The sequence below is a fragment of the Crocodylus porosus genome, unplaced genomic scaffold (genome assembly GCF_001723895.1).
Source record: "Crocodylus porosus isolate Cpor-Errol unplaced genomic scaffold, CroPor_comp1, whole genome shotgun sequence".
NCBI classification, from domain to species: Eukaryota; Metazoa; Chordata; order Crocodylia; family Crocodylidae; genus Crocodylus; species Crocodylus porosus.
In genome coordinates, this window is record NW_017728911.1 from 1412717 (window position 1) to 1429449 (window position 16733).

Here is a 16733-nt window from a genome sequence, read left to right on the forward strand (position 1 = left end):
CCCCAGGCGAAAGGGGCAAAGGCTTCCGGAAAAGGCGCTATGGAGCAGGCGCGGCCAGAAGGGCCCAGCGGCGCCGCCCGCGCGCAGCGCCCCCCGCCGCCGGGAGGGCGCACTGCAGGGGGGCGCGGCCGAGACTCCCGGGGCCGGGGGCGGGGCCAAGCTGTCCTGCCCCGCCCGAGCTGGCGGCTCTGCTGCTCCGTGCGCCGCGTGCCGGAGTCACGTGAGCTAGGGCAGGTTCCCCGGAGAGCAGCCCCCGCCTCCGCCCGCCACACCAGCATCTCCGCGCAGGGCGCTTCTCCCGGCCTGCTCGCCGGGTGCAGCCCCGCCGCCACCCTCCGTCTGGGGACCAAGTGATCCCAGCCCCCCTCCAGCAGCCGGGCCCAGGGCATAACTCCCGGTCCCCACCCCACTCTCCTTCCGGTCCCACCCAAGGCCTCGACTCCTGCAGCATGAAGGATTAACTGGGCTGACCTGGATTCGGAGCAAACCCCCAGGGGCGCAGGCCGGCTCCTCTCAGCGGGGGAGCTAGGGGGCAGCTCCCCAGCACCCCGAGCGGCTCACCCCAATACACAGCCTGTTTTGGCCTTACCAGGCCTCAGACAGGGGCCTGTCTCCCTCCTTCCTCTGCCCATCTGTACCCAGAAGCCACGGGGTAGCCTTCGGTGAGCCCTTCAAGAAGAAGTATTAACAGAGGCAGGGATAGAGACTGCCAGAGATGGTTTTCCCCATCTCCTATGGAAGTTTAATTTCAGAATAACCCACAAACACTGTGTTCAGAGCTGTCCCCCAGAGTCCTTGCCCCACAGGTGACCCCCAGTCTTGGCACAATGCCCTTTGGCCTCCATGCAGCTGTGTCTTGGGCTTCACTTCAGGCAGCTTTTAGCATGTTCAGGTATGAAAGTGGTGAAGAAGCCACAGGTGAAAAGCCTACACAGCGAGAGAGAGAGAAGGGCTAGTGTGTCCACTGGCACCGTGAGCCAGCTCCCCCATGCAAACTTAGTGTGTCCTCACTACAGCTTACCCATAAGGAATCCTCCTAGGGCCTCAGAGTCTGCACCGTTCCAGCTGTTAGAGCTCCCCAAAGTAGCCACATCTGCAGACAGAAAAGAAAGAGGAGTTTAAATCATTCACACGTCAGATTTCCCAGGGACAGCAGGACCCAGAACACAGCCAAGCTGTACAGCAAGCTTAGGGACATTTCTCACATCTGCAGATGATGGAGCAATGAGCTGGGAGAACAAGGGTAGGCAGGGTGAGCAGCACCCTCCTGCTAGTTTCCCCATTCCCAGTACCTCAAGGCCATGTAGCAACTTTCTTAGGCAATGCAAAGAACGCAGTAGTCAGCAGGGGAGAACTCCAACCCTGCGTGGGATTTCATACCGATGGAAAGGAAACCTGCTTGCTTCTCTGCTCTGCTCTGCCCACCCCCCACCCACGGAAGAGCTAGATCAGCACCAGTTGGTAGCTCAGTGAGGGGCACTTACCAGCTGCAGGGACGTGGAGGCCCTAGCTTCCTTCCCAGGGTGCAAGGATGCAGTCAGCCCGCTGCTCCTGGGGATGCACCACAACACAGGCCTGAGCCTTCAAAAGCTACAGTCATCCTGAAGGTTGGAGGGGCTCTTCTAGAGCTACAGGCAGAGGAAAGGGTTGGTTCATACAGGCGGTTCAATAGCTGCAGGACTTCACCTTCTTCCCACCCCCAAGATCAGGGCAGTCACTAGGGGAAATGCTTCTCCCAGCCAGTGAGCCACCCTCCCTTTCAGGTGCTCCCCTCCCAGTTAGGCCTTCTCCCATTAGGGTAACTGGTGCAGGTGCATGCTGACTCTATCACTCAAAAGCTGGGTTGCTCTGCAGTGAGACAACCTTTCATGTTCAGAGTGGGGCAGGGGGCTGGGGATTAGCCTCTTCCCTGCCGGGGAATAAGCTCCATATCTCTCCCCTCGGAGCTCCAAGGGAGGACGCTGTTGACCTATTTGGACGGTTTTGTACATGGGCTTAGGGCCACCAAGTTACAAATGGCCATCTCTTAGGGACGGCGAGATACAAAATGTTCAACTGATTTTGGAGGACGACAAATGAAAAAAGGGAGTGTGCATGTGGATCAGGGGGTCAAAACAAGTGCACCTTCAGGGGACACCAAGCAGAGCACCCCGGATAGCACCCACTGACTCTCAAACACAGATGGAGAGCCGGTGGCTACTGCCCAGTGATGCTCCACTCAGAGATGGGACCATAGGAAACCCAGGAAAATGGCCCCACAGCCCCCGGGGACCCTGAGGATGCTATTGGAAGGAATGATATTGGGCAATGATACCTCCCTGACAGCAAGAGGCCAGTCTACCCAGAGGGGCACTGTGCCACAAGGACCCCATGCCCACAGCAGCCCTAATGCTGCGAATCGCTGAGTCTGCGGGCCTGGGCTGAGGTGACAGGGATGCTCTGAGATGCCTGGCCCACAGGCGAGGGGGCAGCACTGCCTGCGGACACTGTAGATGAGAGAGGGGAGCTGCTCAGTGACCCCGTGGAGGACAGGTGAAAGCCTCCCTCGGACCCTCCTGGAGAGGGCTCCAGGCTTTGTCGTGATGCTGCAGAGGAGAGATCCAGGCTCCTGTCGGACCGTATGGGCGAGAGATGGGGCCGCCTTTCCAGGCCTCTTCCTGGAGCCTCAGGCCTTCTCTCAGCTACTATTGAGGAAAGGTTGGGGCTCCTCAGACACCCGCTGGCAGGGAGACCTGGGCTGTGCCCCATTCCCTTGGACCAGGGCACGGGGTTGTGTCTGGACCTCCTGAGCACTGTGGAGACAACATGCTTCTTCGCTGCTGCTGCCTCATTTCTCATGACAGGCCCTCTGGGCAGTGATGCGCCAGCCAGCAGGCTACCACTGTCCCCAGCTAAGAAGGCCCCTGCCATCCTGGCCAACCCTCTCGATGACAAAGCAGCCCCTGTGCCAGGTGGAGCAGTGGAGTCTCCAGGGCTGTGGGGTGGCCCTCCAGCTGGCCAGGTCCTTTCCCTCCAGGTGGACCTCTGAGGACAAGGTAAGGTCTCATCTGCTCCCTCTGACTCCGATGAGGATACGGCTCCACTGTCCCAGGCGGCTCTTGATGTCGCATTGTGGCGTCTCTTGCCCTTCCCAGAGGTGCAGCGCTGGCCCCGTGGTGGGGGGGCTCCCAGACTCTCCTCGTATCCCGAAGAGTGGACTCTGCTGCTCAAAGATGTCTGCCTTCGTTTCTTCTTCCCTGTCTGGGGAAAGCGCACACAGCCTCCAGCAAAGCCCAGCCTCCTCCTGGCACTGCTGGGCAGCACCTCATACCCCCAGCATGCTAGTTTCCAAGCAAGGGGCTTTCCTGTGAACTGTAGTCAAAGGGCATTTTTTTTCCACTTAAGCTAAGCTAGTCTTTAGATGGCAGCCCGCCTTAGACTGCAGTATGATGCTGAATGGGTGACCTTGCATCAGGGACTAATTAGCATCAGTAAAACTCTTTGTTTGCTGAGGTTAGGAGGCTCTGGTTGAAACAAAGACCAGGGATTAGCCAAAACCAGTTTGGGAAAGGCCTAGAAACGTCTTGCCTGCTTGCTGAAACCAGACGGGATATAATCTATGTACCTCAGAGTATTCACTTTGAGGGCAGATCTCTGTGGCGTGGTAATCAAAGAGGGAATGTGCCTTTGTCTTGGACTAACAAATTAATGGACTGAGCTCAGGCACCTGATGCGCTGAACACATCTGGTGTTGGACCTCCAAACAGACCTGACTGTATTGGTCGTAGGCCCAGATCATGCTCAGGAAGCTCAGCGGCCTTGGGTACCACAGGGGGAGAGAGTCAGGATATGGATGAGGTTTCATCAACCTCTTGCTATAGAGGACAGGAGTGCTTGAGTCTCCCTTATCCTGGTATTCAACAAGGGGGTGAAAACCTTGTTCCACTGAGGTCCAAAGCAAGTTTTCTGAGGACTTGAACAGAGCTAGAATTCCCCATTGTTTTTTCCTACCACCCCCAAGAAAGCTCTGCTAATAACACCTGCAAGCCAGAAACACCCCTGAAAGCCGGTCAGGCCGTAGACTGGGGATACATGAAGGGGATAAGGAGCAGTAAGGGGAAGGGGTCAGGAAAGCCCTGGGAGGAGGGAGGGGTTGGTCAGAGGGGAGCACAAAGGCATGTAGGCCTCAGACAGCCACGTGGGCCAGGGCTCCAAGGGGTTGCCAGAGGGCAGATGGGGACCTCCTGCCCCTGCCCCTGCCAGCCCATCCTCTGCCCACCCCGTAGTTTCTGGCAAGGCGCAGAAGTGATGCCCCAGCCCCTTGGGGCAGCCCAGTACCTGGTGGTCCTGCAGGCCCCGTGGGTAGCAGGTGAGGTTGCTGTGACTGAGCTCTGCTTTCTGCCAGTCCCGCTCCCAGCGCTCCCTGCCGTAGTGGGACTGCTGCTGCCTCAGCCGCTCTGCAAGCTGCTGGTTCTGTGCCCAGATCCGCGCCAGGTCCCGGCGGCGCTTCTCCCCATTCAGGCTGGTGTCAGAGAAGTCAGTGTCAAAAAGGTGCACTGACCGTGACAGTCAGGGGTGGCGCCTCATTAGCATCCCCCTGAGCCCAGCCCCCCCAGCCCCAGGGACCTCCTGGAAAAGCCATTGCCCCCCCAGGCCTAAGTCCAATTTGGGATCCTTCCCACCCCGCTGCAAGATGGAGACACAGGAAGGCATAGGGAAAGTCTATTCAGCACCTCCAAAACCTACCTTCTACCCCAGCTTACTTCCCACAGCTGCTGTGGCGCCTTCTCTGGGTTGGCCCTGGCCATGAGTCCTGTCTGAGTCCCACTCACCACCTGCAACTCTCAGACACCTGCACCAGCATGGCAGGTCCTGGCTGAAACATCATAGACCAAGGAGTGGAGCATGGGTGGCTCCATCTGTGGGTCTCCCTGCTGTGGTGAACTGGGCTGAAGGCGATGAGTACCACCCGCCCACACAGACCCCTGGCTGGAAGGGCAGAAGCCTGAAGCACAGAGGGTCTGAGAAGAGAGGGTCTTTCAGGGGTGATGCGAAGCACAGGACGCGTGAAATCAGAATGCAACAGCTGGACAGTCTGGCGTGCCCACAGCTGGCCGTCTCCTTATTGATGTGGTCTACGGGTTGGCCGGGGTGAATGGCGAAAGAGGGGGAGGCAGAGAGGGGGAAATGCCTTGGTCCCTCCACCACCACCATCACGAGGCCTCAGCATCTCTCAGAAGGTAATGGTTGCGGCCCCTCCACCCTGTGGTGTTTGAGACCAGCCCCGTGGGGCACAGACCTGTGCACGCTGTAGTTGTTCCAGTTGTCTACTTGCCCCCGGGACAGCCTGATGTCAGCCAGTTTGGCAGCATGAATACCATCATCCCTTTCTCGGATAGCCTGGCGGTCTCCTTCTATCTGGGTGGAAACAAAACCCAAAGCATAAGAGCAGCCCTCTTTTCTGAGCCACGGCTACTAAATAATGCAGTCAATCCATCAGCACTCCTCCTGCCCCTTTCACAGCAAAGTGGAGCGTCTCATCACAGACCCAGGAAATGCAACCCACTCTAGGGTGGCACAGGCCGGCTGCTTAACAGAGGAATAAATTGGCAGGGCGGGACCCAACCGCTGCAGGGCATCCTGGCTTGGAAAGCAGGACCGCTGCCCCCCAGATCCCCTGCAAAAGCCATTATTGAGTGCTTTTTGGGCCAGTGAGCGGAGTCCAATTAGCCAATAGCAACCTCTACCAGTGCTGCCCCCTCCCCTCCTTTGAAAGGCCTACCCTGAAGTGTGTGGGGAGCTGTGGTTGCCCCAAGCCCCCCCAGGATGAAGCCCTCTCTTTGACCCTCCCCACAGCAGTTCAGGGGCAGCAGGTACCTGCGCCACAGCAGCCAGCCCCTAGGGATGGGTCCTTCCAGGCATGGCCTCTCTCCGCAGAAGCAGCCAGTGGCACAGGGCCCCCAGGCAATACCCTGCCAACACCCTGCCAGGGGTCCAGGCCTGGCTTGTAAGGCCCCACTCCCATGCAGAGCATCTCCCAGGGGTCCTTGTTAAGCAGCTCACCTGCATCCTTTTCAGGTTGACCAGCAGGTGGATGGGGGGCTGCAGCCCCTGTGTATTCACCACTGGAGAAGCCATCACCACCTGCACAGGAGAGACCCAGGGGCACTGAGCACCAGCAAGTGGGGGAGGACTGTTTCTCCTGCCAGGTGCATGCGAGTGGTGCAGGCATTAGACTGGTGGCCCACACTGCAAGTACAACCCTCCGCTATGGCCCTGCTAGCGGCCAGACAGGTGCTGTCCCAGGCTAGCCCAGGGCATCCTCCCCAGCTCTCAGGAGCCTGCCTCAGGGTACTGTGAGATCTCCAGGCACCTTCCTGTTGCTCACATCCAAAAGAGACCATGTCACGATGCAGTCTGAACACGGCCGCACCACCCCAGCCCTGGAGTCCTGGCTTGGTGAAGCCCCAGGCCCAGTTGATTGCGGCAGCCTGGCACATGGCAGGCTGGAGGGGGGGAGCTGCACCCTCAGGACCTTGGTCTCCCTCCCAAGGGGAAGGAGGATGCCAGTCAATCTGCAAACCCTAGGAAATGTGGAGGGGGTTCCCCAAATGAGCGCCAGCTTTGCAATTTGTGCAGCTGAGCAAAATCATCCCCCAGGCGGCCTCACCGCGTATTCTCTATCGCACTTCTTAAAGCTCCCTGTGCAGTCACGAACGCTCTCAACCATGGGGACCCTATAGCCAGAATAACACCCCCCTCAGTGGGTTAGGGAGCATGTGGGTAGGTGTGGGCACCTCAGGGGGCAGGAGCTGCCAGGTGCCCGGGGGAAGCGGGGCATGCATGAGAACCAGGGGCCCACGCTCTGGGAAGCCCGCAGTGCGTGCTGGCTGCTGGCACCGACCCCATGAGTGCTGGGATTGGACCTACTAGGCAAACCCTTCTTCTGGCTTCTCGCTGAGGACCGAGTGGGGGCTGGACCGGATGATCTTCCGAGGTCCCTTCCAGCCTTACAATGTATGACTCTGACCACCAATGCCCCGGTTGCCCGAAGCAGGGATACACTGTGATCCAGGCAGGGCTGCCTCCCTGCAGCAGTCACTGCCTCCACAGGAACGCCTGGTGAGGATTTTCTTGTCCTGAATCTCACTGCCATGTTCGCCTTGTCCCTGTCCCCTTGGCACTGCCCTGTGGCTCACTCTCTGTGTCCAGATGCCATCCATCAGAGTCTCCCCTGCTTCCAGGCTCCTCTCCTGCCTCAGGCCATTTGCTAATGCAAGCCACAGTTAATGCAACACTACAGTAGCGGTGTCCCCCTGGGCCTGCAGAGCAGAGACCCCAGGAAGACAGCTAGGGCCAGGGGAGTCCACACCTGCAGGAGGCTGCCTGCAAACTCAGGCAAGCAGCACGGATCAGCCACATGCAGCCGTACCCCTAAGTGCTGAGGCCCATGGGTTGCCTCTTGCTCTAGTAGACTTGGTAGCCACAGGGTAGGGGCTTTGGCTCCAGAAAAGCAAGCCCAACCCTCCAGCAGGCCATTCCTTGTCTCTTGCTCTCTTGTGCTCAGTGCAGCTGTCACTGGAGCAAAGCAAAGGCAGGGCCGAGCTGCTCACGGCACAGAAGTGAATGAATTGTCAGAGGAAAGAAGAGCTGGGCCTGCAAACCCCCCACTCCCTGCCTCCAGGACTGAGCTCCCAAACCCACCCTGTCCCATTGTGCCCATCTGGGTACCTTCCTCCGGTGCCCCTGGTAGTCTGCCTTGTCCCATCTCTCCTGCAGGTACCAGCTGGCAGCAGGCAGGAGGGGCTGGTAGGCACGATGCATGGCAGCGCTCCTGGGCTGAGTACCAGGAGGCTTGGGCATCAGCAAGGGCAGGAGCAAAAGAAACTGAGCCCTGAGGATGATGCAGTTCAAGCTGCCCCTGCTGGGAAGGCACCGACAGGCTGTTCCCCTGGGTCCTAATCTCCTCGATCTCACTCCTCAGGCTTCACCTCTCCATGGGGCTGAGCTCCTCCTGGCTCATGCCCAGACTCTCCTCAGGACCAGCCTGGCTCCAAGGTAGTCGTGAGCCTGCCACAGCAGCACTGCAGGAAGGTTGCTCTGTCCCGTCCCGTTGTGCTGCTTTACAGTGCCAGGTCCCAGGGCCAGGCAGTACTTTGCCAGCCCAGTGGGCGCAGGCAGGGCCATACCCAGGATATAGGCAGAAAGACAACACAGTGAGCTCTAAGTGTTGTTGTCCATCTTGTGCTCTCCCTGCAGGGCCCAGGACCAGGGGCAAAGGAGTTAAGCTTGTGCCTTTTGCTTCCTTGTGATATCTGTCCCCTAGCCACAGTCTGCACTGCACTGCAAGTCCTGCAGCTGGGTGGATACGCCAGCTTCTAGGGGCTCAGGGCACCTCACGCATGTGCCCATGGTCCCCTCCCCTCACACCTCTGTGACCAATGTCCCAGCCACGACTGGCTGCTAGTCACGTGGCGGCAGAACTGGTGGACAGGGAACCCAGGCGTCCGGCCACAAGTACGCGGAGAACTGACATAACTGGTGCACGTACCTTTGGGGGCATTTCTTTCAAACCTCCTGCAAAGGAACAGGTGCCAGGTTTGTAGCCCTTGATCTTAGGGCACCATGGAGGGAGCATCATGCCCTGGCACTGTCCACAGGAGGGACAGAAAAGCCACTATCCATGAGCAAGACACTTGCCACACTGGCCTGCTATCCACACGGTGCAGTCTGGAGTGGCTGAGCTGGGACCCAGAGCCAAGCTGTGGTGTGACAAACACTGCAGGGGTCACCTGTCAGAAGCACTCCCAGGGGGAGTAGCCGGTGTTGATGCCTGAACACCCCCCTCCCTGCTCCCTCACCCCCACAGCGCTCTGCCCCGACTGCCTCCTTGCTGCTCAAGTGTCCATTGCTATGGAAGCCCTGAGCTCTCATTTCCAGGTCCCTGAATAGCACTTCATAAATTATTCTTCTCTTCCTGCCCCCAACCCCCTTCCTCCTGCTGGAAACTTGATCAAGCCTTTAAAGGAAAGTTTCCTATTTAACACCCTGCCCCCTCCCCGATGATCATCCTGAACATGAATCCACAAAGGAACGCTGTTGAACAGCTCAGACCCCACAGTGCAGGAAGGCTGACATCTTTGCTAAGGTTTTTCATTGCTCAGGACACCTGGGTTTTGCTCTTGGCTCTGCCACCGGTTTGTGTCACATCACTTGTTGTGTCAGTTTCCCCCTCTCTGAAATGGGGCTAATGTCACACACTAGCCTCTCTGTCACAGACTGGGATGCTTTTGGCAGCTGAGATCCCACCTTAATGGGGAAGTGAGGAGCGCTGGAGGGATAGCACAGGGGGAAGCACATCATCCAGCTCCCCAAATACAAGGGGAGTTTGTTATCATTAACCACATACAAACAGAAGTTGTTTCATACAGCACTTACACCTTTCATGGACCACCCTGACATGTTGCAGCTGCCCCTGGGGAGGATTGTGGCTGCATCCCATTCTTCATCATAGGTGGAAATTCTCAAAGGCACAAAGGGGAAGCTACATGAATCCTACTGAATGTTAATGGGATTTAGGGGCTTAATGACCCCTTTAGGCTCTGACCATGTTTGTGCAGCATCCCTGGCAGGCTCAGTGCTGTACAAGACACAGAAAGGAAGGAACAAGCTACACTTGAGGAGCCCCAGGGGAAGGGCAGTACGGAAGGCAGTCCAGAGCTGCGTGCTTAGTTATTCACAAAGCAGCAGGTGCATGAGGTGCAGCAGCTGTTTCACAAGGCATCATGACATGCTGGTGACTGGGGGGCAGGGAGGAGGGGCCAGGACCCACGGCAGGGATAGATGTGTTCAGTGGTTCCCATCAGAGGAGTCACCCCCTCCACAGGGACAACATCCCCTAGTGCCACAGTAGGATTCAGCTAGCATCTCAGCCTGGGCTTTCCCTTGGCAAGGGTCAGTGACAACTAGTGAGCCCAGCTGTGGTTAGCCCCCCTTGCCCAGCGTCACCTGCACTCGCAGAGCTGCAAGGCCCAAGCCAGCACAGCCCCTGCCCTATCCCAGGGCACAGCACTCCCACGGCACTTCCTGCAGCTACCCAAGGAGGCCTCTGATCCAAATACCATACTGTCCTGGTTATAAGTCCACCCTGCAGGTAAACCAACCCCACATTTTCTGCTTCAACTTTTAGGCAAAACCAGCTTCCCAGTATTAGTCCATGTTTCTGTAGAAGTCCATATAAAATAAAGAAATCAGACTTTATAGTGTAATTACAGCCCAATTGCCAGAGGCCTTAGTATAGGTCAATCTACTTGAGTGCAATTCCTATAGTTCTTTTGAAGGGAAGAGATGGGGGTAGACTCAGAGCAAACCAGCATTGGCTACAACTCAAACCTGCACTTGTAAGAGGATGTGCTGCACAGGATGTGGATCAAGCAGGAAAGCCAGAGATGCCCCAAGCTCTTCCCACACTTGATGAGTTCAAGCAAGAGAAGCAAGAAGAGCCCTGCTCAGAATATCCTCTATGCTTGAACATCACCCCCTGACCCCCCACTACCAGGCCTGTTGTCCTGCCTCACCCAAGCCCTGAATTATAAGCCCTGCTCAAATCACCAAATAACTTCAGAAGTACTTGGGCTGTGTCCCTTTGGGTCCAAAGGGATTGATGCTCCCTGAGAAGGTCACCTGGGGATGCTGGTTATGTTCCTTTGGACCAACACTGCAGGAGGAACCGGGGAAACAAGCTGCCTAAATGGTGGAGCAGGCTACGTGGGAGTCCCCCTGCTCCACTCAGACCGATACTCATATTCCAGCCTTCACACATGCTGGGGAAGTCCAGCTGTGGTTGTCCCACCCATCACTGCTCCTTGGTAGCCAAAAGGACTGATGGTCATTCCCATGCATCTCAGAGCAGGACTTTATGTCCAGGAGTCCACATGCCATGGCTCACAGCCACCTCTAAAGTCACACCACCTTGCAGATGGTGTCCGGGCCCTGGGTACTTGGGGCCTGGTTGAAGACAGCCCACATGAAGGTGGATTGCTGCTGGTTGGTAGGGGAGAAGTAAGTAACAGCCATTGGCTTTATCTGCATTCTTTCAATGCATTTCTCCCTCCCTTAGCTTACCTGGTTCTCCAGTTGTGGGGTTCTGTTAGACCCTCACTGGTCCCAATTTTAATGGTGATCCCTGGAGAGAGGCTGTGATGGATCTTCTCTACTATGGATCTTGCAGCAGCCATCAGCTCATTTACCAGAGCAGTACAATACACCCCGTTGAGGCTGGGACAGGTCATTGAGCTTCCCAGAGCAGCCCAGGTTCACTTGATCAATCTTGCTATACAAGGAGCAGGTGGTGAGCTTTGAGGCTCTTAACCTATTAGCTGCAATGCTGCTCCATGACCTGACAGCCAGTCACAGCACCCAGACAGGCAGAGACAGTGCTCTGGAAGCCTGGACCACCAATTTCTCCCCCCTTGTGCATGGCCCCAGGGACACCCTCTAGCCCTGAATCTCCTTTGCTCCTCTTCCAGGCTTCCTCCGATCTTTATGCATTGGGCTGACTGCCTCCCAGCCTGGGCAATGTAATTTCCAAGTCCCAATTAATGAAGTAACTGGGGCAATTAACAGCCAAACACCAATCCCCTGAGAATGGGAAAGAATTTATTTGCAACCCCCAAGCTTTAACAGCAAAGCAGGATGCAAGCAGATAGAGAGGGCAATCTTACAGGCACTGTTATTCAAAGGACAGCTCCCATCAGGAAAGCTGCACCCGCTTTAGCTCCATTTCCCCTGCAAACCCTTCAGTTGCATTGTCCATATGAATCCCTCTGAGGTTGGACCTATCTGGGGTTGTGTACAGCTCCAAGCACATGGCCTGGACCGTGTCTGGAACCTTTAGCTGCTACAGGCATCTCCAAAACAGTTTCCTAGGCTCAGCAAGAGACAAAACATGTAAAAAGACACAACAAAGGGGGACAGCTAGGTCACAGCATCCAGTCTTGGCTTTCCTTTCAAGCTGGTAGCCCCCCAGCGAAGCAAGTATTACTGGGGCTCAGGGCTCTGTTGGTGAAGTTAAATCTAGAATAGGATTAAAGGGGGGACGGGGGGGGGGGGGAAAGAGACTTGTCTTTTCCGCTTAGACAAAAGAGAAATTGTCCCATGCTACATACTAAAATATCTGCAGCCAATGTCTTTTCCCTTGGGGAAATGTCTCCCTCTGCTAAGAAACCTCAAAAGCAGGAGATTGGGCCAGACTAGACGACCTCTGGAGATCTCTTCCAACCCTAATTTATGATTCTTAGCAGAGAGACATCTAGTGGTCTGCTCGCAAGGAAAATGCCACATTTTTGCCTAAACAGTGGTATTTCCATCTATACAGCCGCTGCTGCTGTATATAAGCTCTAAGCATTCCTCTGCTACAAAAAGGTAACCTTGGTTTTTAGACTATTCCTTTCAGTTTCTTTCCAGCTAGGGTATCACTTCTTAGCGGCTATGGCAAGCAAACATCATCTGAGCACAGCCATTTCTGCCAAGTCATTGCAGGATCCTTAGGAAACTGGAACAAGGTCATTCGATTTTCTTTGCACCCCAATACCCAGAGACGTTCACATGTGAAGTCACCTTGCCCTGTGTAGTTTGAATTTGGCTGGGGAAGAGAAATCAGCAGTTCAGAAGCCACGGGTCCCATACTATACCATTTGCAGTTACTGACCCTCAGGTGCCTGCTGACCCACTCTGAAGGGGACTGACCACAGAAAGAGTGCAAGGGTCCTGCATCCCCCTAGCACACCAAACAGCATTCAGACTGCCTGGAGGACCAGGGTCATCCGAAATGTACTGGCATCATCATTCACTGCTGTTTTCCTATGTGCCCGGCTGTATTTCAGTGCCAGGCAGTAGGAGCCAGAGAGATTCTGCTACTGAGTTAATACCTTCTGCAGGCAAGGATTTAGTTAAAAGCATCAGGGAGATCATTCCACGTACACCTGTAACTACAGCAGGGACTGACCCTCAGCCAAGGGAGTCATTCAGTCTGCCAAGCCAGGTAAAAAGCTTCTCCTTTTAGTCAGGAGAAGTCAGCACCCTCAGGAAGGGACTGTGCCCTATTAAGACCTGGGCTTTTTACATGCAGTTCAAGAAAAAAGCCTAGCATCTGGGCACCAGTATGCCCATAAGACCCATCAGGGCGGTACAGCTTACATAGCATCAAACCAAAATAAGCAATCCCAGCATGAGCATTTAGAACTGCAGAAGGGCATCTATTCTGGGATTTTTTTGTCCTACTTTAAATTATGCCAGCATAGGGAAAGTGGCAGAACTGTGCTTCAAGCACAGGAACCAAGGGCTTGTTTACAACTGCTGAACAGGGAATCAGCGTTCCCCAGAAGACTTCTTCCCATCTCTCCCTCCCATTACAAAAAAAATGAAAAAAAAACAGACCAAAAACTGCTGCAACGTGTTTATTATGTGCCAAAAACTACACCACAGCTTACTCCACGCATCAGTAGGAGAGTGCAGTCTTGCCTGCATATACTACAATGAGGTAGAGACTTCACACACAGCTTCACAAAAAAACCCACAAAGAGCAGCTGGGATATGCAACAATGCAACATCAGCTCAGCAGGAAAAGGGAAAAAAAAATTATGACACTGGTTCTTTGGCACACAGCTTCCAATAGAGGGGAAAAGTTAAAAAAAAAAATCTCAAATCCCAGCAGCATTTCAGTTGACTGCACTGTTGCTTTATATTTAAAACAAAAACCAAAAAGAAAAAAAAAAAGGGGAAAAGGTACTCGTCCCCTCTAAGAGAAAGGGCTCATATGAACCTTCGTCTGCCCACCAAAACGCAGCCCTTTTTTAGCTAGTTACAAAAAGAAAAATTAAGTCCTGTGACTTTGTGATTAAAAACCTCTATCAACCCCCCGTAAGTGCAACTTAAAAAAGTGCAACAAACTATTTAAAACTATATACAGCAGCTCAGAGATAGTTTATCCGGTCCAGTTTCAAATCCAAAAAATCCTGTCCTTTTTCTTGTTGCAAACCCCTCGATTTACAACTGTGGAACATTTCTTCTAACCAGCAGCCCCCAGACACAAATTGCAATAATGTTAGAAGCTGCCAGGAAAGAAAAATCTCTCGTTTCAAACTACTTAAAAACTGTTTTAAGAGTGTAAAAAGGAACTGGTAAAAACCCTCGAGCGTAAAATATGAAATATGATTTGGTTTAAATGAAGAGCAAAGTCTCCTTGTTGTTACAGTAAAAAACGCCAGCTGAACATTCAGTTTATGCCGTTCAGGTGGGGGTTAAATGAATGGAAAGGCACTGTATGGCAACTGCAAAAAAATGGAGCCAATGAGACCTGTATTATTACCATCAGTATTGCAAGGAATGTAAAAAAGCGCCTTTAATAAATAAAAAAACCTAGGTGAAGGTATCTGCATAAACACCTTCTCAACACATGGCCCTTTTTGCTTCTTGTCAGCAAACTAGGTACCAAAGTCTGGGAACTGCAGAATTGTTTGAGGGGCCCTCCCCCCTCAAAAAAACCCCAAACAAAACCCGACAAAATTCACTGTGCATTAGTGCAGAAACGAAAAGACCAGCAAGTGCAAACGTGAATGTAAGATTTCCCCATTAGTCCTCAGGAAGCGCGTTCCCACTCTGGGTCTGGCACTGGCAGGCACGCTCGCGCTCTCTCCACTTGGCAGGTTAACAAAAGAACTTTCTCCTGCAACTGCGGCAGCTCCCAGCGCATCAGCCGCCTCTCTAGCTGGAGTCTCTGTTCTTCTGGTTGCGCATCAGCGGGCGGTGGTGACGCAGGACCTCCATGGAATGTTGCCAGTGCCAGCAGGAGCGACAGAAGTACTTGAAGCAGACCTGCGGGAGAGGAGATGGGCATTAGGGACAGCACTGCAAGCTGCGGGTGGGCTCTGGCTGCGGGCAGTCTCCAGAGGGTGCAGACACTGATACCTGAGACCGAGGGAAGCTGGCAACCTACATGATCAATCTTGCCCCTTGGAGGTCATCCTAGCTGCAGTCAGGAATCCAGAAGTCTTTCCCAACTCCCTAAGGTGGCCCTGGTGTCACTAAAGACCAAACCTCAAACTCAAAAGTACTAATTAGATAGCTACAAGGCCCTGGGAATAGAGAACATCCATCTCTAGGCACATCCAGAGGCCTCTTTCAAATAGGAGTGTAAGCAGGTTTCTACTTATGTATTTACTCAAACCCAAAATGACACCCCCATTTAACATGGGTGGGGCCCTCATCTTGGAGTTCAGTACAAGACTGGGGGGGGAAGGGGGAGCAGGTGGAAAAGCAGGCTCTGGTTCCAACCCAGGGCCAGGGTTGAACCTCTGCAGCCTCTGGAGTCCAGATGGACCAGCCACCACAACAGCTGCTGTGTAACTGCTGGGGCCAGAGCAACTATGAGCACAAGCTGGTTGAAGATTGCTTCAGACTAGAAGCAAGGAAAAACTTTACAAGCCAAGTGCTGAGGGTTTGGAACAGGCTCCCCCCAGAGGTGGTAGTCACCCACCCTGGCTATCTTCAAAAGTATCTTAACACCCATTTTGCTGGGGTCATTTGATCTCAGCAGTCTTTCCTATCCATGTGAAGGGGGCCAGACCCAATGATCTGTAAAGATCCCTTCCAGCCCCTAACTATGAAAGTATGAGCTCCCCTAGAGTGGAGCCAGAGGGTAAGTGGCAGGAGTGGGGACAGGCTCAGGCTACTTGACTCCCCTACTGCCTGCCCCTGCTACTGCTCTCCCTGCTGCAGCAGAGCAGGAAGGTGTGGAAAACAAAACTAAGCCAACCCTCCAATAATTAGATTCTAGAAATGGAAAAGCATAACAGTTTTATTAGTTTTCCATGTATAGACTATGGGGGAGGGGCAGGGAGGCTCAAATTCAGGTATGTATGGTTTTACCTGAATCCTGCTTAGAAAAAAAAAAATCATCCACAATGAGTCTTGCTTTTAGAATCCCTGTTGGTCCAGGACTATGGCCTAGAGTGCACTGGCCAGGACACCTTTGTTGCAACGTGCAGTGCTGGCTAGGTTTGATTTGAGCAATCACAATATTACTGGCATTAATGTTTAAGACCAATCTTCAAAGTCAGTGGACCATGAAGTGTTTTAGCCTCCGCAACAGTCCCCATAAGCTCAGTGACTGTTTATATTACTTATCTACTGTAACAGTACTCTACCCAGGATCAAGTGGAGCTTTAAAATCCCTGTGTGGCTTAGTGGAGTTTTGTGAAGGTGAAATCTCTCTCCCAGAAGCAGGAAGGCTACTCTTTCAAGGCATGGGCTGGTGTGCTGCCTCACCCCAAGTTTAGGGGCAAGCAGGAGTTTGCCAGGCCAAAATGTTTCCACCACTAAACAAGGCAAGAGTCTCATGTAGCCACTGAAAGGTTTTCAGAGCATGGCCACATCACAGACTAGCCCCTGCACTCCATACCACAGTACTGCTGCTTTTCTTGGCAGCAGCCATCATTTGGGGACCTGGCCTAGTGCTATAGTACGCTGCAGGGCCCTGGTTTGCAGTCCATGGGTACCTGAAGACCTGAACTGCTCCCTGTATTTGGGGAGGAAGGTAGTCACATGTGTTGGGGCATCTTGCAGCAAAATAGAACCTGCATCATTAGCTCTGTGCCAGGGAACTTATCCAATGGACTGCCGTTCTGCATGGAGAAGCCAGACAAGCAGACGAGGGCTTTTCATACAGCTATTTTCCTGTCCCAAGGGGAAGTTTG

The 16733-nt window shown here is 54.0% G+C and overlaps 1 protein-coding gene and 1 long non-coding RNA gene across 7 annotated transcripts in view; one reads left to right on the forward strand and one right to left on the reverse strand.

Moving 5' to 3' along the window:
- The window catches only part of LOC109308829, an 11728-nt gene extending 9816 nt beyond the window's left edge, over positions 1 to 1912 (forward strand). The window contains exons 2-3 of the long non-coding RNA XR_002100712.1: positions 884 to 886; positions 1902 to 1912. This is a non-coding gene — a long non-coding RNA (uncharacterized LOC109308829). The remainder of the gene's footprint in view (positions 1 to 883; positions 887 to 1901) is intronic.
- An 11508-nt stretch (positions 1913 to 13420) lies between these two features.
- The window catches only part of CPEB1 (cytoplasmic polyadenylation element binding protein 1), a 61517-nt gene continuing 58204 nt past the window's right edge, over positions 13421 to 16733 (reverse strand). For all 6 annotated transcript variants that reach the window (XM_019533249.1, XM_019533251.1, XM_019533250.1 and 3 more), the window contains one exon: positions 13421 to 14853. In XM_019533249.1, coding sequence (XP_019388794.1) covers positions 14743 to 14853 — 111 coding nt within the window. In that variant the 3' untranslated portion in view covers positions 13421 to 14742. The remainder of the gene's footprint in view (positions 14854 to 16733) is intronic.